This window comes from Bombyx mandarina, chromosome 01, assembly GCF_030267445.1.
Source record: "Bombyx mandarina strain Sakado chromosome 01, ASM3026744v2".
In the NCBI taxonomy this organism is placed as follows: domain Eukaryota; kingdom Metazoa; phylum Arthropoda; class Insecta; order Lepidoptera; family Bombycidae; genus Bombyx; species Bombyx mandarina.
This window is the reverse complement of record NC_143208.1, coordinates 8,874,177-8,902,016: the sequence shown is the minus strand read 5'-3', so window position 1 is coordinate 8,902,016 and position 27,840 is coordinate 8,874,177. Positions and strand designations below refer to the sequence as shown.

Below are 27,840 nucleotides of genomic sequence, written 5' to 3'. Positions count from 1 at the left end.
TCAAGTATGAATGTCGGTCGTTTCTGACGACATAGAATCTGATCAAATTCACTTCAATTCGTATCACGAAGTTGATCGTTTGTAACTATGCTTATTAAAAGTTACTGTGGGATCACCTCCTCGGGTCTTTAGGGAATTAAATTAGCATATTACAGTCTGACGTAAACGAATTTGTACGTATGAATTTGAAGACTAATTACTAAGCTAGACTATTAAAAAGAACTTTTCTATTTTTATCCTTTACTTTGAATAGAATTTCGTAATCATTTTTATGAAACATGTAAACATGACTCGATCTATTTTATGTTTAATTTATTCAATCACATTTTTCCCCAATCTGGACACCAAGTTCCCAAAAATGCATACACAGCTGGCCTCTCTGGTAAACAGTAGCCTAGACTCTCTATTAACGACGGAGTGGTCAGGACGCATTGTCTAAAATCAGTAAAATTAATCACTCCATCGTGATCCAAATCCATACGCTTCAACATAATGTCAACGAGTTCCTGTGGACAAGAGAAAGTCTACTTAAGCCATTGTGTAAGCTGTGCAGCTTAAGACGTTAAATGTATCGCAACCCCTGAGGGAAACTTTTGCCTTATATTGGACTGTGCACTCATAGAGTTACTGGGCAGCGAGAGTTACTTTATCGTATTTATTTACGTGCAGGAAAATGCAACTGACAAGGCCAATATTCTCGACATCAGAAGCACAAGGTCTCCTCTATTTTTTGCAATAATAAAGCTTGTATATGGTTTCTTAATAGGTGCGTTATCTTCTTCTTGCAATCTCAATATCTTAAATAATTGATGAAACAATATAAATTATATAATCGAAGACGTTTACATTTACATTAGAATCTATATATTAATACGTGAAGCAAAAACTTTGTACCCCTTTTTACGAAAATTGCGCGGACAGAGGAGTATGAAATTTCCCACACTTATAGAGAATATAGAGAAGGAGTGCAGAATGTTAATATTTTTTTTTAAATTATGCATAAAAAATACATTAAGTCAATTAAAAAAAAACATTTCACACACTACCCTGTCTTTGACAAACACACACACGCATGCATACTATTTGACTAGCTATTGTGAAACTTTTCTTGTGGCTTAGAGTTTGTGGTCAAATTGAGAATAGATTAAATAAAGTTTGTCTTTATTAATATTTGTCTAAAGTGTAGTCTTGGCGAAATCTGTGATCTTTATTTGACAATAGAATCATAATGGTACACAAACTTAGAATTTCAATTAACTAGTTAGATAAAATTCGTTATGTCGAGTTTGCAAAAAATGAATAGAACGTTAAAAGTACGTTTTGTCATATGTAGATCAAGTACGTATATATGAAGTCGTCAGACCCATATATTTTATCTGTCTTCCAATTCTAGTTTTGTAACGCTATGAACTCATGACGCGACGCCATTCCAGCGCCCCTAGATTTTCGTCGTATTGCGGAGAGGATAACCAACACTTCTACATGCTTGAAGTAATAGGGGTTAAAGTATGAAATTACCGTTTTATTGTAATAGGTACTTCGAATTGACATTAAACCTTCATGGTTTGAGATTATTGAGTGAAACTTTTTTCAAATGGTACCTACCTATGAGGTCCTTCTTTTAAAAAATGTGCAACATTTGATTATCGAATTTCAATTGTTTTTTATTTATTTAGCTAAGACAATAAAGATGGCTACTTCAAAAATTCGAGTGATTTTTGAATACGAGCTCCGACGCGGAAGTAATGCTGCAGAAACAGGTTGCAATATCAATGTTGCGCTTGGAGAGGGGACTGCTGATGAACGCACCGTGCGATTTTGGTTTAAATGTTTTCTTAATGGAAATGTTGAGTTAAAGAATGAACCACGTGGAGGACCGCCCACGCATGTGAATAAAAATGAATTGAAAGAGATGGTGGAAGCCGATCCGAAATATCCAGACTACCTAGGAATTAGCGGCATGGTTTAACGTTACCTTACAACCAATATTGACTCATTTGCGTCAAATCAATAAAATAAAAACATATGAAAAATGAGTACCTCATGATTTGACGGATCTGCAGAAAGAAACGCGTGTTGAAACTTGTGTTGCCTTGATGAATCGATACATAAATGAAGGAATATTGGATCGAATTGTGACATGTGATGAAAAGTGAATTCTTTACGGTAATCGTAAGCAAATAATGCAATGGCTGACCCCAGGTCAAACGCCGCAACAGTGTCCTAAAGCAAAGCTTACCAATAAAAAGGTAATGGTAACTGTTTGGTGGTCTCAGCATGGTGTTATTCACTTGAGATTTCTCCGATCTGGTCAAGCAATAACGGCAGATGTCTACTGTGCCGAACTCCGAACAATGATAGCAAAACTTGCCGTGAAACAGCCCCGACTCATGAATCGATCTTCACCATTATTGCTCCGTGATAATGCAAGACCTCATACAGCACGGGAAACCGTTTTAACTCTACAGGAACTGCAATTAGAAACCATTCGTCACCTTCCCCCGTATTCGCCAGACCTTGCTCCAACGGACTACAATTTTTTTCGTGATTTGGACAATTTTCTACACGATAAAAAGTTAACTTCCCAGGAGGTAGTACAAAATGCATTAACACAGTTTGTAGAATCTAGATCACCAGAGTTCTATCGCAAAGGCATAAATGACCTTCCTATTAGATGGCAGCAATATATAGATAAGAATGGTAGAATATTTTGATTAAATAAATATGTTAAATGAAAAAAAAAAAGTATTTAAATTTTTCAGTACAAATCGGCAATTTCATACTTAAATCCCTAATAAATGACCGATACGCATAGTAAATATTAAATTCTGTGTCTCAGATGTCCAACTCGTCGTTCTGCAAACACAGACTGGCTAATACAAGGTTTTTCTTCTTCTTGATGCGAAAAAAAAGTATTTATATTCAATACAATCAGTAAATAAATCTTCTTGAAACTCACAGTCTGATTGATCCATTTTTAACAATGAAACGAGTTTAGATTTTTATCATATGTAATTGCTAATTACCTACTATAAGGATGATTAACCTTTTAAAATAACAGGTCACTTGTCCGCGTGAGCTGATAAAACATTAGACAAAATCATAATGAAAATAAATTCAATCTATTACAAACAGGGCGCTTGGTTTTTCATTGGTAAATTTTAATGTTTGTTTATGTTTTAATAGCAGTGCTAATGAAACGATTAGAACGATGGTGAGAGTAGTTATCGGGCCGAGACTCCAGGAGCGGCCCTCGTTCAGCCGAGTCTGATTAGATCGAACCCACCCGAGAGTGTTTACTTGGAAAAGTAATTGCTACTCAGCTATACAGCACCGACTTTATAAACAACCAAAGTTAATTTTTTTTTAACCGATTAAAAGTATATTAAAAAAGGATACGCTCTAATACCAACTAAATGTAGAAATAGTTGTAAAAATAGCAATCATCGCAATATAAATAATTATCTATTAAACCAAACACAGATAATCTTAATTAATACATAAAACACATAGACCCTATCTTGGTTTGATTAAAAATTTTAAGCTGCACTTTTAGTTACTAATCTATACTCTGTATTAGCTTTTAAACAGTAAAATTCAAAATGACATTTTGAAGCCAACTGTTGCACCCGGAATTCGGTTAAATCAACAGTCCGAGTAAAACCGAGATCCAGATCTAAAAAACCTGATTTTCTCTAAATCTAACATGAATTTTGTGCGAGAGAGAAGATCCATTCAATTAGGTACAGTTTTAAATGTGTTAGAAAGAGTAAAACACTTATTAGTATATAAATCTACAATGGTTTTTACGACTGTTCCGTTATAACTACTGAACCATGCATCCAATGGACTTGAAACTTGGTATCCATGTAGAAAATACATGTACTTAATGGATAGGCTAATATTTATATGAGTGTTGGAATCCCTACACCAGTTGCGGGGGCTTTAATGATGAGAATCTTTGTGGGGGTGAGAAATAATAATGTTAATTTTAAATGTCCAGCGAAGCGGACGGGTACAGCTAGTAATGTATAAATCTACAGTGGCTTCTACGGATGTTCCGTTATAACTACTGAACCGTGCATCCGATTGACTTGAAACTTGGTATCCATGTAGAAAATACATGCACTTAATGGATAGGCTAATATTTATATGAGTGTTGGACTCCCTAATAATAATGACAATAAATAATAATGCTAATTTTAAATGCCCAGCGAAGCGGGCGAGTGCGGCTATTATATAACTGAATACTAGTACTTACAAAGTAATTAATAAATATAACTAATTACTAATAAACTTCGTTAATGTTCGAATGTATGTAATGTAACATGAATGTAAACTTGTTCGTCGTGGCCTAAATGATAAGACCTCCGGTGCATTCGTGTTGAGCGATGCACCGGTGTTCGAATCTCAGGCGGGTTCCAATTTATCTAATGAACTACGTACTCAACAAATGTTCACGATTGACTTCCACGGTGAAGGAAATAACATCGTGTAATAAAAATCAAACCCGCAAAATTACAATTTGCGTAATTACTGGTGGTAGGACTTCTTGTGAATCCGCGCGGGTAGGTACCACCACCCTGCCTATTTCTGCCGTGAAGCAGGAATGCGTTTCGGTTTGAAGGGTGGGGCATCCGTTGTTACTATTGTAAGGTTTATTGTAAAATAATTAAAACAAAAATAATAAAATGTATCATGTTAAACTTAAGGCAATTATCGGATTGTTAAATAGCAACACTGTTTGTGGGAGCAATGGCAGTAGTGGGGACGTGACATAATAAAAAAGGCGGTAGTCTGAAAAAACGACACAGAAATCAGTGTATTGAGTAGTGAGCAGATATCTAAGATTGTACAAGTGGAGTTACAAATAAAGAAGTATTAAGTGAACTATTGCAACCTGTGTATTTATTTACTGGCTCTGGAATTTGAGCTTACATCTCAGAAGAGGGATCGCCTCACGTAAGTACATTCTTGAGTTTCTTGTTAATTGGCCGTCACTTTATATTTCGCAAAAAAAAAAAAAAAGTATAGAAAATGAATTAGAACCGCGCTGACTACGGAGGTAGCTTCAAAGTTTAGCCCGGAATAAAGTGATACGCCATGATTGTGGCATCTTCTTTACTATTTTAATAACTGAGAACTAAAAACTATCTGATGTTATGGTTATGTCACGTGTTTCATTATAACTCAACGTTCAAATGTTTGTTGAGCTAGAATACAACCAAAATAACATTGTAATTTATGTTATTAATAACAGCGACCATATCGCATTGAGTTTTATGATGCGTATATAATATGTTGTGTACACGTATGTACATATTCTTTAATATCACCTTTTATTTTAGGTGTGTTCATTTGAATTTGTGTTTCAACCACGAATTCAATGTATAAAGCATAACTAGTTACGAACTTTATATAGGTAGTTCTCATTCTACTAATTTTTGCTCGGTGCCCCGCTCGCATAGTCCGTCGATAAAATGCTGCCCATGCTTTTCATTGATATTTTCATTTGGGGTAGGTGAAATAATGTTGATATGGGTCCGATGACTGAGAATTTATAGACAAACAATTGTCCTCTCTCTATTATATTAGTATAGGTTGAACGTTGTTCATATTATTCACGTTCAATTTAAAATAACATTTTGCAACGTCTGCAAGTTCCAGAACATGAATCGACAATCGTTTGATGACACCCTCGCGCAGCCGTAAAGGAAGCAGAGGTGAAGCGGGTCCCAGCCGATCTCGTAATCGTGGCAGCAGCTCTCGCACGTGCAGCCGGGCCCGGGAGCTGGAACTGTACCAAGAACGTATCCAGCGACTAGAACAAGAGCTGCAGCAAGAGCGGGACATTTTACAGCGATGAAAGAGAAGTACACGGCGCTCTTCAACCGAGAGGCCACGTGCGACCTCTCTTCGTGCAGCTACAGAGACGCGCCGAAGTGACTACGGGCGGTATGCAAACGTCAACCATGAACGCCGTGCAACACATATCAGGTCACGTAGTCCTTCCTTTTCTACCAATGATGTTTGTTGTCAAAACAATAGTCTATTAAGCACTGTCCCGAATCTCAATCGTTAGCGCAGAACACATCGATGATTAATAAAATATCACAGGAAATGTGTGAAATTAATGAAGGCGCGTCGGTTTATGGTTGGGACGATACCACCACTATACACTTTTCTACACTTACTATAAACCTTACGAACAAATTATGGCCAGTGCTTCGTAGACATGTTGAGATGAAGAAGCAAGCTTAATGAACCTATAGAGAAATACTATTATGAAAAACTGTCTCTGTTAAACCCATGTGGTATTTCTGGTAAGCGCGCTGTCGATTGCATAATTCACTGAATTAGTGACAGGACTATGAAGTCTAGTGCCTTAGCTTTGCGCTGCTCTCTTCCAGAAAGGCTTTTACAGTTTCTAATGAGTTATAGGGACACGGATAATGATCAACAACGATCGCAATTGAAAAAATAAAAATGCCTCTGACAGCGAATCAAGTTCTAAAAAGAAAAGAAAGTTTATATTAACGGTATGGTCTTTGAGTCGCTCGTGGATTTTGAAATGACCCTCATTATAATATCTATAGCGCACAGATTAGGCAAATTCATGACAATATACAAACCATCATGAAAGGCTTTGGTAATAAGCTAAAAAAGTTACCCGGGAGCAAACTTCATCAACAACATCTCGAGATTGATGGCGTTCGTGCTAGTGATTTGTAGATTAATTTATGATCATCATGAATGTTAGATGAGTCTTTGTTAATTGGTAAATATTTTACTAAACAACCTCATATAATCTCTATATATAAAAATGAATTGCTGTTCGTTAGTCTCACTAAAACTCGAGAACGGCTGGACCGATTTGGCTAATTTTGGTCTTGAATTATTTGTGGAAGTCCAGGGAAGGTTTAAAAGGTAGATAAATATAGAAATGGTCGGAATTAAATAAAAATAACAATTTTGTTTTTCCTTTGATATGTCCCCCGTCGGACGGACGGTGGTTGTTTTAAGTTTATTTTATACTAGCGACCCGCCCTCGCTTCGCTTCGGAAACATTAAAACACATGAAACCAAAAAAAATAAATAAAAAAAAGTAGCATATGTTCATCAGGGACAATGTCGGCTTCTAATGGAAAAAGAATTTTCAAATCGGTCCAGTAGTTTCGGAGCCTATTCGAAACAAACAAACAAACAAACAAATCTTTCCTCTTTATAATATTAGTATAGAAGTATAGACAAAAGTTTAGGTCTTTTATTTATCGATTGAGGCACTACAAAGCATACCGGGTCAGCTAGTTTTTATAAAGATTCAACTACTTTGAGGTTTTTAAATGTAGATTCTGAATTGCTGTTTGTTCGAGGAAAATAATAAAAATACTAAGTCACCTTCAGCTAGCTGTTCGGAAGTGTCAGCGTTATATTGTGTATTAGTACAGCATATGGGTTATGTGCTAATAACTAATAGATAAGTGGCAAAATTAAACAACGAAGCCATTATTAGTGGAGGCATTTACCTAGTTAAAAAATGGGCAGCTATATGCGACTGTCACACCAGTATCAATACGCTGCCTATTACACTCTATTACACGAAAATAATATAATTTTTCGAACCGAAGCGATTAAGGTTATAAATAGATTAACTAAATAATTCTCACCGATAGTTTCGAATCAGGCCCATAAGGTAATGAGTGATAACTTAATTGATAAGAACCAGTTATTACTTGGTACAGCAGTCACTGACCGAGATAAATTCTGAGAAGGATAAAGCACGCGGAAGGGTAAATGAGGTGTTGGAGGCTGGCATACTTAGGGAATCTACATCAGAATTTGTGAGTCCAATAATTTTAGTACCTACGTAAGAAAAAGGAGAATCCACAAAACAATGTCTAGACAGGTTAGAAGTTGACATTAAGCCTTGCAAAGTGTAGTTTCTTGTAGAACAACATCGAATATTTGGGTTGTGAGGTTAGTGCGGAAGGCGTTCGACTATAATACAGTACGTCATTGACTTTCCGCGTCCTGGAAACTTACACGGTCTGAAGTTTTGCGTTAGTCGCACACCCCCTGAACAAACTTAATGTCTGGGAATGTTCGCAGGCACAGGAACATGCGTTTCTAGAACTGAGAAAGTCTCGTTGATAGACCGGTCTTAATCCAAACGCAGAACATATAAGCTTCATTCAGATGCTAGCAAATTAGGAGTTGGAGGAATTCTATTACAGCGTATTCCAGGAAATTCCAACCAGTAGCATTCTACAGTCTTCAAACTTCTCCAGAAGAAAGGGTTATCCATTCATATGAACTAGAGACATTAGCTGTTATGTGTTCACTCAAGAAGTTTAGGGCTTATTTACTAAGGAAGGCATTCAAGATCGCGACTGATTGTAGTGCATTACGTTCTACCTTTCAAAAAGAGATCTAATTCCTCGGATCGCTAGATGGTGGCTCTTGATTCAAGATTTTAGCTGTGAGTTAAGTATAGGGCAGGGACCAGAACGGCACACGTCGATGCGATGTCGCGTAATCCTGTCCCGGAAGAAAATTAACTATTGCACACACACACACACACACACACACACACACACCGACTGTTTAACCATTAATGATAAAGACTGGTTATTAACTCTTCAGTTAGGTGACGCGGACTTAGGTAGAATAGAGACATACTTTATATATTATACTTTATATAACGTCCGTCTGGTGTAGTGGTAAGTGACATGGTCACTGCACTGGGGGTCGCGGGTTCGAGTCCCGCCAAGGGAGGATATTTGTATGATAAATATTAATGTATTTTCCAGGGTTATGGATGTATATTAAATGTGTGTATGTGTATAATAGGAATCTTGCATTTGTTTCCGATATCTGGTACCTATAACACAAGTTCTTTGCGAACTTATCACGGGACCAGTTAGCGTGGCGTAATTGTTCTTTATCATTCGCAATAATAAGCTTTTTAGGTATTTAAACAAAGTTTAACAAGATGTTCGATGGGTGGTACTAAAAGGTACTCAATGGCAAAATTGTAAGTTGAACCATGACGAAGTAGAAGAATTAGGCGGAATTATTGGTTTGTGAAAATGACTCTTTTTGCGTAAGCGCGTGTATTGAGTACGCTTACGCGAGGCATACATCGCATGCACGGCAAGGATTGTTACATCCTATTTTGAAGTTCGACATTCTTTTTCACACGCTTCACCTTGATCATGTTGGGTTCTTCATAAGGTCAAAACGGGGCTATACGAACATTTTGGTTATAGCAGGTTCCTTTACAAAGTTTGTATTTATTAAATCTGTGCACGAAGGCGCAGAACGTCATTATATGCTTGAAGAGATATTTTATACTTTCAGTGACCCAGATAGGCACGTTAGTGATAAGGAAAGTTTTTTTTCACATCTCAACTATTCAAGAAATTTTGTCTTAATAAAGGTATCTAACAAATTTTAAATTCCAGTCCACGATCACAAATGGTATAACTGCATGATTTTAGACTCATTAACTGCACAAAATTTAAAAGCGATGAGAAGGATTGGAATAAGAAGTTAGGAATAATAAATGGGGTTTAAGTAATACTGTACAGAAGACTACTGATAGGACAACAATGGAAGTCATGTTCGGTATGAAAATGAATAGTGAAATTAATCCGGCCTTAAACGAAGAGTGCCTAGAGAGACTGACTGATCTTATTTCTATACGGAAACAAGTTAAGGAAAGGATAGAAAACAAAACATTATTACGATAGGAATAGGAAACCGGCTCGAAATTACAACAAGGGAGAACTCTTGAAAGTATTAAAATCTTCTTTTAAAAGACACAAAGCTTGTGCCCTACTACGAAGGCCCTTTCAAGAACCTTAAGTGCTAGGTGATGATCATTATAGGATAAACGATCCCTGGATTTGAAGGGATGAAAAATAAGCGCAAAACTACTTTTGCATACGATCGTATGCAGCAATGGATACATATCGCGTCACTTGATCTTCTTATTAATGAACTTGATACTGATCACGATGCAACCGACACTGAATAATAGTATTAGTAATGATCGATTATAGTCTAGAATATATTACTAAGATATCAGTATTTATCAGTTAATATATGTACATAAACATATTATTATTATGCTTAAATTGTTATTATGTATACAATTAATTTGATGAAGAAATTATGCTGCAGTATTATTTTATTTACAGGTCAGGAGCGAGAATGGATTGGTTCGCACCTTGACCAGAAAGTCCTTGAGAATAGATTGATTCAAGGCAAAATAGGAAATACTACAGCTGAGAATTGATTAGTTCAGTTTGTGTATTTCATAAAGTCCTTGAGAATTAATTGGTACCTACAAGGCAAACAAGAAATACTATAGCTGAGAATTGATTGGTTCAGTTACTTATATCTCATGAAGTCCTTAAGAATTGATTGGTTCAAGGCAAAACAAGTAATGCTACAGCTGAGAATTGATTGGTTCAGTTGGTACTATTTCATAAAGTTCTTGAGAATTGAATGGTTCAAGGCAAAACAAGATATGCTACATCTGAGAATTGATTGGTTCAGTTGGTACTATTTCATAGAGAATTGATTGGTTCAGTTGGTACTATTTCATAAAGTTCTTGAGAATTGAATGGTTCAAGGCAAAACAAGAAATGCTACAGCTGAGAATTGATTGGTTCAGTTGGTACTATTTCATAAAGTTCTTGAGAATAGATTGGTTCAAAGCAAAACAAGAAATACTACAGCTGAGAATTGATTGGTTCAGTTTGTTATATTTTATGTCACGAAGTCCTTGCAATTGATTGGTCTAGTGTGTTTAAAGTCATTGAGAATTGACTAGTTCGAAGGAATTTCACAATTGAGAATTAACTGGTTCGAAGGAGTTTCACAATTGAGAATTGACTGGTGTGAAGGAGTTTCACAATTACGAATTGACTGGTCTGAAGGAGTTTCACAACGGAGAATCGACTGGTTCGAGGAAGTTTCACAACTGAGAATCGACTGGTTCGAGGAAGTTTCACAACTGAGAATCGACTGGTTCGAGGAAGCTTCACAACTGAGAATCGACTGGTTCGAGGAAGTTTCACAACTGAGAATCGACTGGTTTGAGGAAGTTTCACAACTGAGAATCGACTGGTTTGAGGAAGTTTCACAACTGAGAATCGACTGGTTCGAGGAAGTTTCACAACTGAGAATCGACTGGTACGAGGAAGTTTCACAATTGAGAACTGGTTCGAGGAAGTTTCACAATTGAGAACTGGTTCGAGGAAGTTTCACAACTGAGAATTGACTGGCTCGAGGAAGTTTCACAACTGAGAATTGACTGGCTCGAGGAAGTTTCAAAACTGAGAATTGACTGGCTGAGGCAGTTTCACAACTGAGAATTGACTGGCTGAGGCAGTTTCACAACTGAGAATTGACTGGCTGAGGCAGTTTCACAACTGAGAATTGACTGGCTGAGGCAGTTTAACAAATGAAAAGTCTGTTTTGAAGGAATTTACATATGTCTGTAATTTACTGTTAAATTTTATTTGGCACCAACAAAGGCACACTTCTTTGAAGGGACACCTGATGACTAATTGAGTAAATATTGGCCTAATGTAAGGTTACCACCTGGGTCATGTATGGGGACATACATGTTGTCAGGATGGTCGAATGTAAGGTTTATTGTAAAATAATTAAAACAAAAATAATAAAATGTATCATGTTAAACTTAAGGCAATTATCGGATTGTTAAATAGCAACACTGTTTGTGGGAGCAATGGCAGTAGTGGGGACGTGACATAATAAAAAAGGCGGTAGTCTGAAAAAACGACACAGAAATCAGTGTATTGAGTAGTGAGCAGATATCTAAGATTGTACAAGTGGAGTTACAAATAAAGAAGTATTAAGTGAACTATTGCAACCTGTGTATTTATTTACTGGCTCTGGAATTTGAGCTTACACTATACTTGAGACCTTAGAACTTATATCTCAAGGTGGGTGGCGCATTTACGTTGTAGATGTCTATGGGCTCCAGTAACCACTTAACATCAGGTGGGCTGTGAGCTCGTCCACCTACCTAAGAAATAAAAATAAAAACTGTGACACACTGTGAATACTCGAAAACAATGTTCAAGTTTTCGTTCATGTGGTAGTCCTCAGAAAATCGTAGGCCAACCTCAAATAGTACCTATAGCTAACTAAAAGTCTATTGGAATGGAAAAAAACTAGTGTACAAAGAGCCGAAATTGGTGACGCTTAGTACGCCAGAGAAACGATGGAAGCAACAATTAAATTGTGAATGAACGACGTGGCGGCAAACCGTGGCTATGACGTGATACATCACAACGCATACAGCCCAAAAGCCATCAGAAAAAATTGGGACACTCCATTCATAAATCACCCAATTGACAGATTAAGTTGACACAACACCCTCGGACTAAATAGCCTTTATTCCAGAAAGTCACTCTTGTTTTACCATTGTTACCGGTTCCTAGTTTATTGTTCGGAACACAAAGCATCCAACATGTTAGAAGTCATTTTTTCCTCGTACTGTCACTCTGGAGGTAACTCTGTCCCGATAGTGTTTGTTCACTCAGCCCTATGACTGTCCCTCTTCAAAAAATACTCAACAAAGTTACTTAGCGGTAAGGAACGGCCTGATTGTTTGTCTATAGGGTGCGGTAATCACTTGCCATCAGATTAGCTGACTCTTCACCGTTCTTTGACGTAATTAAAAAAATATATCATTACGGCTCAAGGTTGTAGTTCCGCACGGATTTGGTCGCTATTTACATTTAACAACCAAGGGTGATGATAGCTTGTGTTTATATACAAGCTAACGATGTATGATATATTATAATAATTATAATATCATAATGATTATGATATTATAGTTATCTATATGAGAACGAAATAATAGTATCGTTTAATAATAAAATGCATAAATATAAATATATAATAATCACTAGTTGTAAGGCATTTTGTCAGCCTTCGTGGGAATTACTGCCCAGCCTTTTTCGACCACTAAGCAGACATATATTTGTAGAACAGGTTTTCCGCAATTGAGACACCAACCTTATGATTGAAGTTGTCACAAAAAAAATATATGCTAAAGCTGCAAGATCGGATCTATGTACTTTTTATAAAAATCTCTTTTAGTTATTATCGATTCATGTAATTTTTTAATATTACGGGTCAAAAGTATGAAATAGCCGATTCAAATCTGCAGAAAGAAGCCGGTATCACGGTGTACTCTCCTTTCACCTTACGCAGGTCCTCTTGGGACATGGCTGTTTCGGGAGGTATCTGTGAAAGGTCTGCAGGAGAGAGCTACATCCAGGTTGCCACCAGTGCGGGCATCCGGATGATGATGCGCAGCACGCGCTCGAAACGTGCCCGCGCTGGGAGCACTCACGGCGAGATCTCGTCGCGGTGCTGGGGAGAGACCTCTCCTTGCGGGCTGTCGTCGCCCGTATGTTAGAGGGTCAGAGCTCGTGGGAGGTCATGGCCAGGTTTTGTGACCTGGTAATGGTATCCCGTGAGGCTGAGGAGCGCGAAGCACCTCAGCGTAGAAGACGAGGTGGGCGGCGCGGGCGCGAAGCTCCCGCTCAGCCCCCATAGGGACTGTAGCGGGTGCGGGGGCGCCCGGTACTCGTCTGTCGGTCCGGTGGTGGGGCGGTGCAAGGTGGCTCCTGTGCGCCGCCCACGGTGTGTCTCCCGAGACGACGTCCATCGGGATATTCCCGGAGATGAAATCCCGTCTTATCATCAGGACGGGTACCGGCGAAGGCGGACTTTCGGTACGCACTACGGTACCGTAGGTCTGGTGTAGCCGGTGTGGTGGAGCTCGATGAGGCTTAGTCGGTAGTTGGTTTCGTGGGGCGAGCACCTCACGCGCCTTTTTTAAGGCTTAGTCTCCTGTGAGGTATTCGGGGAGGTGGAGGACCTTGGCCCTCCTCGTCTCCTTCTTCCTCTCGGGAGGCGCCGGAGTCCGACATAACCCGGTTCGTTACCCCCCTTGATCCGTAAATGGAATCCCCAGGGTAAAAAAAGGTATCGTTCCTACACAATTATCGACATTCAATGAGTATAAATGTTGAAGATGGTTTTCTGTACAACAAATGTCGAAAAAACGCAATCATAAAAAAAATTACGAAACAAACTTAATCGACTATCTTATTTTATGATTACCGTCATTTATTTACTTTTTGGTCATTTATTTTAAAAGTAATTTTCAAGTTTATATTATAAATATAAAAAATGTGCCTCAAAGGTACCTCTTCCAATCATTGGCTTTAGAATACGTCATACACAAATGTTCCATAATAGTTTTCTTAAACTGTAGTAGGTACCCGTAGATGAATCATTGAAGTTTTTTCTGGGATGCCTGTCGTGAACCTTTAAATTATTAACTTAATTCACAAATTCAAGCGACGCCAAGTCGGTAAAGCAAACGTATATTTATTTGCAATATTTATAATCCGCAAATCTAAATTTGGATCTGCGTATCTCTAATTTCGAGAGTTAAACAATTGAATCTTACTAAACAACTAACGTATGTGTACATATTTGCATTTATAACATAACTTTGTCATTTCAACCCATCGAGGGATTTCGGAGAAAAAAATTTTAGTAAAACCTACTCCGCTATCGCTTATTGTAAAAATCGATTTCCTGAAATTCCTCGCACGATGCTGGTCGTATATCGATAGAAGGCATCCTTGGAATGCCCACAACAATAGTTTCATCACAATTGGATTAATGGCTTAAGAACATAAGAGACAAACAAACAAACATTTTATTTTATTATATCGACAAAATAAAATAGATCAGATATACAAAATAATGAAAACTTATATTTTATGTAGTTCAAAAGTCACAAACAGACTCGTTGACGATTACATTTTGCTCACTCAGCAACTGAAATTATTATTTTTTAGCCAAATGTAATAAGAAGATAGATAGAGAATAAAATTATAAGAATTTCATTTTGGGATTTTCTATTTTATTCTTCAGTCCTCTAACCATGCTATATTCTGCTAATTGTTTTTTTTAAATGTAGCAATTAGCCTTTCACTAAACCATTTTTGTCAATGTCAGCTTATAAAAAAATTCAAATATTAAATAAAATGAAACGAGATGAGATGGGATGAAATAAAGTTTCAATAAAATAGTAGTTATGAACTGAGACTTTTTGGGGAACTTTTTAAAACAACCTGAGAAGCTACGTCTAGCGGCTTTTTTTTAATTTTCCCACATCTGTACATTTTCACCAAAGCTAAATAGCTAATAAACCACAATTATTACACATTTAAACTCGAAAAGACTAAATTAACAAAATAAAACAAATTGACACAACTCCGCTCCTCCCGTTTCGGCTAAAAGTCCCTTTTCATCTGTTCGCACTCCAAGAGAAACTGCGTTTGCCACGAGGAAAATAGTTGAAAACAATAGAATATCGCTAAAAACCAAAAGACGGCGCCGGCGGCCAAATTGAAAATTGTAAATCTTGTTCATCAATCTGCTTAGAAAACTCTTGAGTGTGACAAGTTAGAAGTGCATGAAAGAATTTCGGATTGAGCCAACCTATTATATTCCTAATCCCAACAATATGGAATTCAAAGGTAAAAGTGTATATATCGCACCTTTAGAATCATAGAGACCCAATAAAAAAAGTCGTCGTGACCTAAAGGATAAGACGTCCGGTGCATTCGTATCTTGCGATGCACCGGTGCTCGAAACCCGCTAGCAGGTACCAATGTTTCTAATGAAATATGTACTTGACAAATGTTCACGATTGACTTCCACAATAAAGGAATCATGTAATATCACACATCTATATATTAATACGTGAAGCAAAAACTTTGTATCCCTTTTTACGAAAATTGCAGACGGAGGAGACTGAAATTTTCCACACTTATAGAGAACTAGCGGCCCGCTCCGGCTCCGCTCGGATCTTTAACGAAAATTTCAACGCATTTTAGTTTTTAAAATAAAAGAACACTTATTGCGGCATAACTGTTATAGTTAGACATATGCGATCGCGACACTTTTTGTAAATAATAATGTGTTCTACAAAGTCGTAGTACATTATTCTATTCTATCATCAATAGTTTTCGCAGGGCACGCGGCGTAAAGAATATTTTAGGTATTTTTTTTACATCTTGGGTTACATTTTTGGAGTTTTAGTAAGGATTTCTAATTTTTTGCAAAAAAGATTATAGCCTATGTCACTTGGGAATAGTGTAGCTTCCAAACAGTGAAAGAATTTTTCAAATCGGTTCAGTAGTTTCGGAGCCTATTCAATACAAACAAACAAACAAATCTTTCCTCTTTATAATATTAAGTATATTAAGTATAGATATAGAGAAAAGTGCACAATACTAATATTTTTTAAAAATAATGCATAAAAGATACATTAAATCAATAAAGAAAACATTACACACACCACATACCATGTATTTGACGCACACACGCATGCATGCTATTTATTGTCAAACTTTTGTTCTTGACGTCTGTGGTCAAATTGAGAATAGATTAAATATTGTTTGTCTTTATGAATATTTTTATAGCCTTAGCGAAATTTGTGATTATAGTATGTGTACAAACTAACAATTCCAATTAATTATGGTCGAATTTCGACTACTGTGGGACCTCTAGTCTGTACTAATATATAAATCTATACTAATATTTGACTAATATATAAATCTACAGTGATTTTTACGGATGTTCCGTTATAACAACTGAACCATGCATCCGATTGACTTGAACCTTGGTATCCATGTAGAAAATACATGTACTTAATGGATAGGCTAATATTTATATGAGTGTTGGACTCCCTACACCAGTTACGGGGGCGTTAATGATGAGAATCTCGGTGGGGGTGAGAAATAATAATGATAATTTTAAATGCCCAGCGAAGCGGACGGGTACAGTTAGTCATGTAATAAAAATGAAACCCGCAAAATTATAATTTGCGTAATTACTGGTGACAGGACGTATTGTGAATCTGCACGAGTAGGTACCACAACCTTGCCTATTTTTGCCGTGAAGCAGTAATGCGTTTCGGTTTGGGGGGGGGGCTGCTGTACTGTAATAACTGAGATCATAGAACTCATGTCTCAAGGTAGGCGGCGGCATTTACGTTGTAGATGTGTATGGGCTCCAGTGACCACTTAACATAAGGTGGCCCTTGTGCTCGTCAACCGACTTAAGCAAAAAAAGGGTTTTTTGGAAAATCAAATTTTCAAACCGAGAACACGTGGAGGAAGGGGACGAAATGAAAGAGACCGATGGTTAAGTTTGTTCCTTTATAAGCTACTTTTGGTCATTTGATTATTAAGCGTCGCTGAAGAGGTCATTCTAGAATTTGAATTAAAGTCGAAATCCAAAAATTTCGAAGTAGGTCTTTATAATTCTAAAGGTGCGATATATTAAATATACCTAAATGTATTTCATTAAAAAGTTTGATGAAAAATGGCACTGAATAAGAATTACATATAAATAAACTTTATTTCTTGAAAACAAAGAGGTTGCAAACATGATAAATAACTACCTTACTGAATTATGCCTGGATAACTATTTTCTACAATAAGCACCAAAAAAACTTGGAAGGAATAACATTATCATATAAGAATAACCAAGCAGCAAGATATGTAATAAATTGAAAAAGTACTTTGACATTTAACAAATTCCTATACTAAGGTAATGAAGAATAAAACGTACATTATATAAAAATTAAAATGTGTTCTCGGAAAATGAAATTAATTTAACTTATCCTTAGCTTATTTGAGTTCACACACGAGACTTGCTCAGACAATTACTCTCTATCTAGCTACTGTTACTACTCTAGCTCTTGCTATCGTTTTCAGGATTTCGTGTTTTAAATTTATAATATTCAGTTAGTATTTGGATCTGTCTGTCCGTATTTAACAGTCATATATCAAAGAGATAATTCGATTTAACAAAATTTCGACAGTAGCTCGGTAGGTAAAGTAAAGCAATCCATAGACAATGGGATAAATTTATCAAAAATAAATTACGTTTACCATTTTTTATATTTTACCTTCCCTACCTAACTTTAACTTTATCGAATAATTCTTCTTACTACAAGGGGAAACTTATTTGTCGATCGGCGCTAAAGGCTTCGTAGATTATTTATTTAATACTGTATGTTACTGAATAAATTTGAGGGACGAAAAAAATCGTTACAACCTAAACCAACCTAAGCTATGCTCTTTTAGACGCATTTTTCTTTTTATTAATTTCATGTTGGTATGTGGTGAATGTGGAAGTACTTTAGAGGAAGAGGTAGACCTAAGAAGAAATGGATGGATTGTGTGAAAGACGATATGGGTAGGAGGGGAGTGAACGAAGAAATGGTATATGATAGAAGAGTATGGAAGGAGCAAACATGTTGCGCCGACCCCAGGTGACTGGGAGAAGGGCAGGATAATGATGATGATGATGATGTGGTGACGTACGCTTCTAACAGTAAACATTAATTACAAATAAGCTCAGTTTTCAATACTAATAATAATTACGATAAATACGAATGTGAGATTTATTTATTTCTCTGTTACGCTTACACGTTCCAGCTTCTAAGCCGATCATCATGTAATTTTGCAAAAGGGTGTCATGGTTACATAAATAGACACAGGACTACTTTCATCCGGAAAAATACTCTTCCTACGAGATACAAAAATTGCTTTTAGACAGTCGTCTGGTATAAAAAACTAGAAAAAAAATGCAATGTGAAGCTTGGAGCATAGAAGCAAGTAAAGGAAACTGTAGTATTCCGGAAAAAAAAGCCTGAAACAGGAACGCTATTAACAGAGCACAAAGGTAAATATTTCACGTAGCAAATACCTCAAATTTGAAAATGACATAGTTTTCTCGTCGCAACTATACCTAGTACGTTCGCGTGTATTCAATATTCAGAATTTGGGCGTATTAGCGCAAAGTAAAGGACCATGGAAAATAAATAGCTTTCTAAAGTAATGCTTGCTTTGTCTGCGTCCAGATAGCATATTTAAAACAACGACTTTTGACAACAAAAATGGTGTATGGCTTGGGTTCAAAGTATGTATGCTTAGAAAAACTAGGTACTGCACAATGTCGCAATTTATAATATAAAAAAATCTTAAAGCATTGTCTAGCATTGTCGGTCGTCGTGGCCTAACGGATAAGACGTCCGGTGCATTCGTGTTGAAGCGATGCACCGGTGTTCGAATCCCGCAGGCGGGTACCAATTTTTCAAATGAAATACGTACTCAACAAATGTTCACGATTGACTTCCACGGTGAAGGAATAACATCGTGTAATAAAAATGAAACCCGCAAAATTATAATTTGCGTAATTACTGGTGGTAGGACCTCTTGTGAGTCCGCGCGGGTGGGTACCACCACCCTGCCTATTTCTGCCGTGAAGCAGTAATGCGTTTCGGTTTGAAGGGTGGGGCAGCCGTCGTTACTATAAATGAGACCTTAGAACTTGTATCTCAAGGTGGGTGGCGCATTTACGTTGTGGATGTCTATGGGCTCCAGTTACCACTTAACACCAGGTGGGCTGTGAGCTCGTCCACCCATCTAAGCAATAAAAAAAAAATAAAAAAAAATAGCTTGTTTTTTCTGACCCCAAAAAGTATAAAGTTTTTCTAACTAAGCTCTAAACCTAAGTGATATATTCATTAAAATTTAATTTGTTTGACACAGACAGAAACTTTAGTTTGAAAGTCCATTGTAGACACTAAATACTTAATATATAACCACAATAGTACTCGTAGTTACACAACTACAGTTCTTCGAATTGAAAACTGAAATCAGCGTAAATAATTGGAATTTTTTTTATAGTCTATAATATAATAATAATAATATAATAAATATTATAATAGCTACAAACAATAATACCCAGATGCCGGTCACCGTCTTCGTCGAACCCATCGCTTGCGACGAAGGGCTCGACGAGTAAATTAACCCATAGACACACACAGCCCACTGAGTTTCTCGCCGGATCTTCTCAGTGGGTCGCGTTTCCGATCCGGTGGTAGATTCTGCGAAGCACTACTCTTGCTAGGGTCAGTGTTAGCAACACTCCGGTTTGAGCCCCGTGAGCTCACCTATACACGTTAGGGTGAAGCTGAAATAGCCTCTCAAGGCTATCAGCATAGGTAGGAAAAAAAAAACCATATAAAATTTATGAAATAATAAAATGAACTTTACAAGATACACTTAGAAAAACAAAGTTATCAGAATTTGTTGGTTACATAGAACCAACGACATTCATCCTCGTCTACATTACAAGTGAAATGCGAAGTCTAGCTCAACCGAGTTAAAATGAGTTAGTCTGCTTTGTAGAGATATTTAACGATAGAACAAAGCAACGTTTCTATTTTACTTTGGTTTCGTAATGCAATTATACCGTACAATTGTTTTATATACTTGAGCTTGTTACAGTTGTTACTTTAAACGTTCTTGTTTGAAGAGAATTTGAAATTAACATTAGGAACAACTAGTTAAAATATGTATACGTTACTGAACAAGCTTAGTATTATGCAATATATTGTATCATAATGACCTATCTCTCGAATTCACGACAATGGATTGAATATATTTGATTGATTAAATTATATTGATCACATAGCAAAGGTACAAAAAACATTGACTAAAATTAAATTTGTTTTTGATTTTCTAGAGCTAGAGTTGTAGTTACTATTTAAAACTGATAAGTTAACGGCACACATTGATAAGTATTCAAAATGTTGAGTATTATTATAAAATTAAAAAATATAATTAACTGACCTCAAGCCGCATGAGCTTGTAAAAAATATATAATATCGTCTAAATTTATTTGTCATGTGTCTATCATATTCTACAAAAAATATATTATACAAGATTTGTTTTCGAACATTTGTTCGCAAAACTATAGAAGTATAAGAATTATCAACAAAGTAATTATCAGTTCTAAACATGTGAGTAAGAAGAATCAAAATTTTTTTTTTCTTAATGGAAAAGTTGAGCGCCATCTATTGGGCTCTTACTGTGAACAAGTATTTAAATTTTTGAAAAAGTTCTTGTAGTTTTAACTTATGCTGGTAGGTGGCGCTGATATCTATATTTATAGTAAACGTATTTATTAGTAAGATGAAAGCTCACCTGGCCCACTGGCGTAAATGCCACCACCTCTTTTGGGACATGAGTTCTAAGGTCTCCGTTTTAAACAGTATAACGTCTGCCCCACCGTTCGAACCGAAACCCATTACTGCTTTAAGGCAGATATAGGCAGGGTAGTGGTATCTACTCGTACGGACTCACAAGACATCCTACCGTCAGTAAAATTACTTATTACCTAAGAATGCTCTTGTATGAATTACAAAGTATCTAATATAGACATTTCCATTCAGATCTGCCAGAATTTATAATTTCTCGGTCATTGGTCGCCAAATTATATATATTCATCCAAAATATTTAGACTTTTTTATAATTGTATTTGTAAAATTGCACGAATTTGTTTAATATATCTCGGTTTGTGATGAAATATTTTAAATAGTAGGTTGGGGAAAAAGTTCGCATTTTTTAAGAAAATTAACAACATTTTTTAATGTAGTTAATTTACATTTAACTAAAGTCTGTAGGTACCATTTTGTTCGATAACTTTTTGCCATCTTGTACGTAGGGGCAAGATCCCATTGCTATAGAAATTTTGTGGCTTCTGATCAAAATACCGCGACAATTGATTTTGACAGTCCTCTCGTGATGTTAACCTGACACTGTCTAAAGAATTCTGAAGAGACCGAAACATCTGGAAATCTGAAGGTGCAAGGTCAGGACTATACGGCGGATGCATTAACACCTCCCAGTCAAGATCTCTTAATTTTTGCTGATTACTATAGATGTGTGAGGTCTAGCGTTATCATGATGAAAAACCACACCCCTTCGGTTGATTCATTCCGGCCGCTTTCTCTCAACTTCTTGCTTTAATCTCATCAGTTGTTCGCAGTACAGTTCAGAATCGATGGACCTGTCTGGTGGCAACAGCTCATAATAAATAATGCCCTTCCAATCCCACCACACACACAGCATCACCTTGTTGCGGTTGACCCGGGTTTCGCAACAGTCTGTGAAGCCTGACCGGCCTTTGACCACGACCTTTTTCGCACGTTCTTGTCGTACGTGACCACTTTTCAGTGAACTCATGAAGTACCCAAATATCGAGCTTTTTTGTGTACCCAGTTTTTTTCAAACGCGCCAAAACTGTTTTGTGGTCAATTCCCACTTCTTCAACTAGATCGTAACTACTGATATGCCGATCTTGCTCCACTTTTTCAAAAATTGCATCCATTTTATCCGTAACTAGCGACCCGCCCTCGCTTCGCTTCGGAAACATTAAAACACAAATGAAAAAAAAAAAATTAAAAATTAAAAAAAGTAGCCTATGTTCATCAGGGACAATGTCGGCTTCTAATGGAAAAAGAATTTTTCAAATCGGTCCAGTAGTTTCAGAGCCTATTCGAAACAAACAAACAAACAAATCTTTCCTCTTTATAATATTAGTATAGATAGAGCGACCAGAGCGACGTGCATCTTTAACATCAAAATTTTCGGATTGAAAACGCTTAAACCAAATTTGTGCTACTCTCACAGTAACTTTTTTTTTATGATTGAATATTTACTTGTGGCTCGGAGGCCTTTCCAGTTTCACCAGGACAGGTGGGCGAGCAAAGGCTCAGCCAGAAGGGGTGGGATTTGCTAACAGCTGCCCGAGTGCCTCCGAAGGAGACCTAACAACTCAAGAGCAACTGCTTCGCGAATGAATCTACTACTGGATCGGAATCGCGACCCGCTGAGAAGATCTGGCGAAAAACTAAGCGAGCTGATGCATGGGTAAGGTTGCACGTCGACCTCTTTGTCGAGTTCGACGAGTATGGTTACCGGGGTTCCTCATCCTGCTCCTAGTGTTAGAGCTGAAGGTATCTAGTGCAAAAGTTATTGGATCTGATGGCTCCATAAGGACGTGTCACAGACACTTCACTGGGTCCAAAAACATCGCAAATTTTTTTCGCGGCTTGTGTTGCATTTTTACCTTTTTTGTAGTAAAATTTTAAAATGTATCGAATTTCTTCATTAGATTCACTCATCTTGACAGTACGAAAAATAAATGAAAATCACGCATTTTCCTAATTTGAATTTGGAATTATCTTCTTTAAAATTTAAACTTTTAATGATACCAAAACCAGCCAGATACAAATAGGCCAAAGAGATTTTATTATAAGTTCATACATACTATAAAGCGAAAATACTTTTTCCTCAACCTATTACATAATTTTTACTTTTAGTAGTGCATGTAGGAGTAAATACTTACATACCTAAGATTTTTATTACGTAGATGAATATACGAACCCACGGCCCATCTCGTTTTAAGAGGTTACTAGACCTCATCGATATTATAACGTTAATCGTGTTGCCCAGTTAGAAACATGAGGCCTAAGCCTCAATTATACTGTATATTTTGCTTCGTGTCAGAAATTAGCAGGATTGTTATACCCACCCGTGCGTGCTTACAAAACGTCTTACCACCTAAAAAAACCAGTTGCTGATCGCACTATACTAGTATCATACTCAGTTTATGATGTTGCCAGTTTTCCGGCGATTCCTCTAGTCGCCTTATAAGATACCAACGGAAAAATTTGAAATGGCGCTATTTATATTCTAAATCTGTGAAAAATCACTCCATTTGTTCAATTTATTTTATAAATAGAATAGATTTATACCACTACTTTTTGAAAATATGTTAAATAATTATTTGTAGAATAAAAAATACGGTGAAAATATAGAGTGCTTAATTTTACCGATTGACGCCCAAATATGAAAACACAAAAGAAATTAAAAAAAGCGGAAAAAATTTCAAAATTCAAATTTGTTGTACGGTTTTCTTTTTGTCAATATTCATCGAACTCGAAATTAGTTTGAATAATTAATGTGTTACCTTGACCGCCTCTTCGACGTCATCATCTCTAGATGCTTTCGCAAGACTCTTCTTCATGAGCTGATACATCGTTTCTCTTCTTAAGTGACCTTCGCCGAGAAGATCGTAACACTACGAGCAGAAATGTACAGGAAATGTTTATGATCAAAATTGTGAAGATTAAGAAAAAAAAAAATGTACATAAATAAACTAAAACATGATACAAAATACCCGCCACTATCTTGTAGGTAATAAATACTACTATAATAATACCATTTTGTTTTCGAGCGATGAAATTATTGTTGCTAATAATAAATGTATAAACAAAAAAAAAACAACTCGTCAATTATGCGATTCGTCAGTAAATTTCCATATTTTTAAGCAAAAATGCGGATTTTCTAAATTTTTGTACCAAACAACCAATGTTAAATGAAGCTCAATCAAAGATCTAACTATATCTTCTAACGAATTAATCACTATCTAATACATCGAACAGCTTTGACAAATAATCCACTTATTTTTTAATTAAATAAGAACATTGTAGTTAAAAACTTAAAATTTAGCTTGAAAATTTCAGGATGAACCAAAAAAAATTATCTTCATGAATAGTTATATATATATTCATTGCTTTATGAACCGGTACAAGACGAAAAGTCCCTACAAAGTAATGCTACTAATAACAACGAAATTACTGTAAACGCATAAGCGATACGTTCTTCAATATCACCGCGTAAATACAATGATATAGCCTTTGCAAAAGTTGCCATCGTAACGTAAGGAGACGTGCCTCGGTCGAGAGCTACCATCACACGTTCCATCATGTATGAATCCGTCATGCCTAAACCAGTATGAAGCACATCTCTGAAATGTGACCTGAAACACATTCTCTATTTTTAATATAATAGAACAAAACTGAAAAAAAAAGTTATCTATATATTAATTAATACGTAAAGAAAAAAAAAACTTTGTACCCCTTTTTTTTACGAAAATTACGTGGACGAAGTAGTATGAAATTGCCCACACTTATAGAAAATATAGAGAAGGAGTGTAGAGTGTTAATATTTTTATTTAATTACCCATAAAAATATCTTAAATGAATAACAAAAACATTACACGCACTATATACCATCTACTTGACACACACACACGCATATATACGCTTTTGTTTCTTGTTAAAGTCTGTGGTGAAATTGAGAATGGATTAATACTGTTTGTCTTCAATATTATTTATCTATAGGTAGCCTTAGCGAAATTTGTTGTTATAGAAGTCTATGATAGCCTTTGACAATAGACAAATTAATAATTTTCAATATTATAATTTAAATTAATTATTGTCGAATTTCGACTACCGGGCGACCACTAGTCATAATAAAACTCTTAGGGTAAAATAAATCAAAACTGCTAGGAAAAAGAGATTTAAATCCGGTTTAGCATTTGACTTAAGCTAGTGAAAACATATAAGTATTGTTTTAAATAAAACTCTTTTACACTGAATTAAATTTCTTACGCATCCTTTCTGAACTAAAAATAAATGTATCCGGTTTTGCTTTTAAGCACAACCGTCCGTACTGTTAAGTTTACAGCTGACGGAACCCTTGCTCTCGTAAAATATAAGTCACGTTACGTGCATTACAATGGGACGTGTACAGTTTCAAGTCTAATCCAGTGCTTGAGAAGCACACGTAGCGCGGTACTGTAAGCTCGTTTCGGTTTTAAAAATGTAAACTTTCGAATATGGTACAATGCAGTTTCCCTTTTAACTCGGCGACCGTTAATCTGACATACTGTGAGGCGGAGGTAGCGTACTTGGAACAAGTTAGCACTACTCTAGCTAAAAATTGATTTTACGTACCTAGATATTAAATCGGATGCAGCCGGCTTTTCGTCGCGCTTTTGTATCTTGAAAAATATAACCATTATTTCTACAACAAATATACATTTATATTCCTGTTAATTCTGATCATATGAATTGAGAGATTCCTGTTTTCAAAATATAACAAAAATTGTTTTTAGTCGGCCAATTTATTACAATAATTTATAATATTATAAGCAGCTAAGTTCTTTTCTAATTGAAATTAATTTGGAACGCAGTATTTTACTATTTCTATCATTATGAGTTATGAAAAATATTCAACAATACTACAATGTTTTACAGCTGGAAACGATCTCATCTAGACCATCGTAAAATGGAGAAATTATGTAAAAAAAAAAAATTCAATAGATCCGTCACTTATAATTATCGAGTATACAAAATAATACAAACTATATGTAATGAAAACATATTTCTTAATAAAAATCTTAGATAATTTACAAAAACAGAAAAAAAATAGTGATTCATTAAAATACACATATACTTTAATAAATATACACAAAAATTACCTATATATTAATAATATGTATTTTAAATAGAAACTAAATTACTTAATATCTTTTATTAGGAATTAAAAGAACCTTAGAGACACCACTTGTATTGACAAGTGAAAGGTATTTTAAAGGTATCTTTAAATAAGGTTATAAGTTAAGGGTTAAGGTAAGGTTATTTTTAAGGTTTTTCTTAAAAGGTATTTTATGATACATAGCATAAGCCGTGTTCTTGTTATCATAAAAGTACAGTAAGTCTCGGATTTTTCAGGATACATTCCAATGTTAATCATTAATATTATTTTAATCAAAACATAAAATTAAAGCGATTGCCGTAACTAATAAAAATTTCTGTCGAGTACTTTTGCACTGTTTTTGAACGTAATGAAGGTAACTAAGTAAGAAACTATTCATTTAATTATCGTTAATATATTAAATCAATAATAAACATCTATTACGCTAAATGTACGAAAAAAAAATTACTTTCTAATTCATCAAAAGTGAAATGCGTATCTTTTTGTATTTCCATCCACATAGAGCCATGTTTTTTTCTAAAACGTATCTCCTCCATTGGATCCAAGGCTGAATCAAGTGATGTCGACATTTTCAGTTAATTTTAAGTTCAAAATAAAGCTCAAATTTATTCAATAAAATACTAATAAAAATCTAGTGGTTCGAGTAAAATTGTAAACAAATTGTGTAATTTGTCAAGAATGTCAAAAATTAATTTTTAATAATATAAATAAACTTATAAGCTCTATACTCCGTCGTAGAGGTTTTTATTGAAATAGTCCTTTTTGCACTGTATAATAATAATCTCTCGTCCAAAATCTATAAATACAAAAAAAATTAGATTTATGGCCGCAATTTAGATTCCGGAAACAACCCCAACTATTATAACATTGCCGAAACCAGAATCCTTAACTGTATGTACCTGTATACAGTCAAACATGGGTAAGTTAGAACTGGATAAGTGAGAAAACTCTATAAGTGAGAGTAAGAGTTAGGACCCGTAATTTTAATCTCCCAAAACCTCTATTAGCGAGAAACAGAAACTTTGGTAAGGGAGAGTCGTTTTTCCCTCATGGACCTCCGTAAGTGAGACTGCTACTTATCTATACCTCTATAAGCGACAGTCGATCTTTATTTATATTTATATTATTTAGGAGGAACAAATGACAAAACAAATCACAAATTTAACATCTGCTATTTTATGACTCATTCTTAAAAGGCTTATTACATTTGGCTGAATTTAGTCGACTGAATTCAGAAGCAAATTTAGAAGCTTCTGATTACACTGTTCTAAGCTCAGTTACTGAATCAATTGTCAGTTGAAACGCGACGAAGTAAGACGTGTCGTGTGCGTAAGAGGATGGACCCAGTATTGTCTAGACAATAACAAAATTTTTGTTTTTTTTTTTGTTTTTTTGGTTTTTGTTTTTTGTTTCTATTTCTCAAAATAAAAAATAAATAAAAACTAGAATATCGATGAAGAAATATTTATTGCTGTGCGGAATGTTAGCATATATGAAC

At 35.7% G+C, this 27,840-nt stretch overlaps 1 protein-coding gene and 1 pseudogene across 1 annotated transcript; one reads left to right on the top strand and one right to left on the bottom strand.

Moving 5' to 3' along the window:
* Positions 1-320: 320 nt before the first annotated feature.
* On the bottom strand, positions 321-26,911 carry LOC114245200 (calaxin). The gene is made up of 5 exons (XM_028177275.2): positions 26,791-26,911; positions 25,799-25,868; positions 24,639-24,819; positions 23,968-24,078; positions 321-506 (listed from the first exon to the last, which is right to left on the bottom strand). Exons 1-5 carry the CDS (start codon positions 26,909-26,911, stop codon positions 321-323), a joined length of 669 nt encoding a protein of 222 aa, XP_028033076.1.
* LOC149503529 (uncharacterized) lies at positions 5,325-7,989 on the top strand (annotated as a pseudogene).
* Positions 26,912-27,840: the final 929 nt, after the last annotated feature.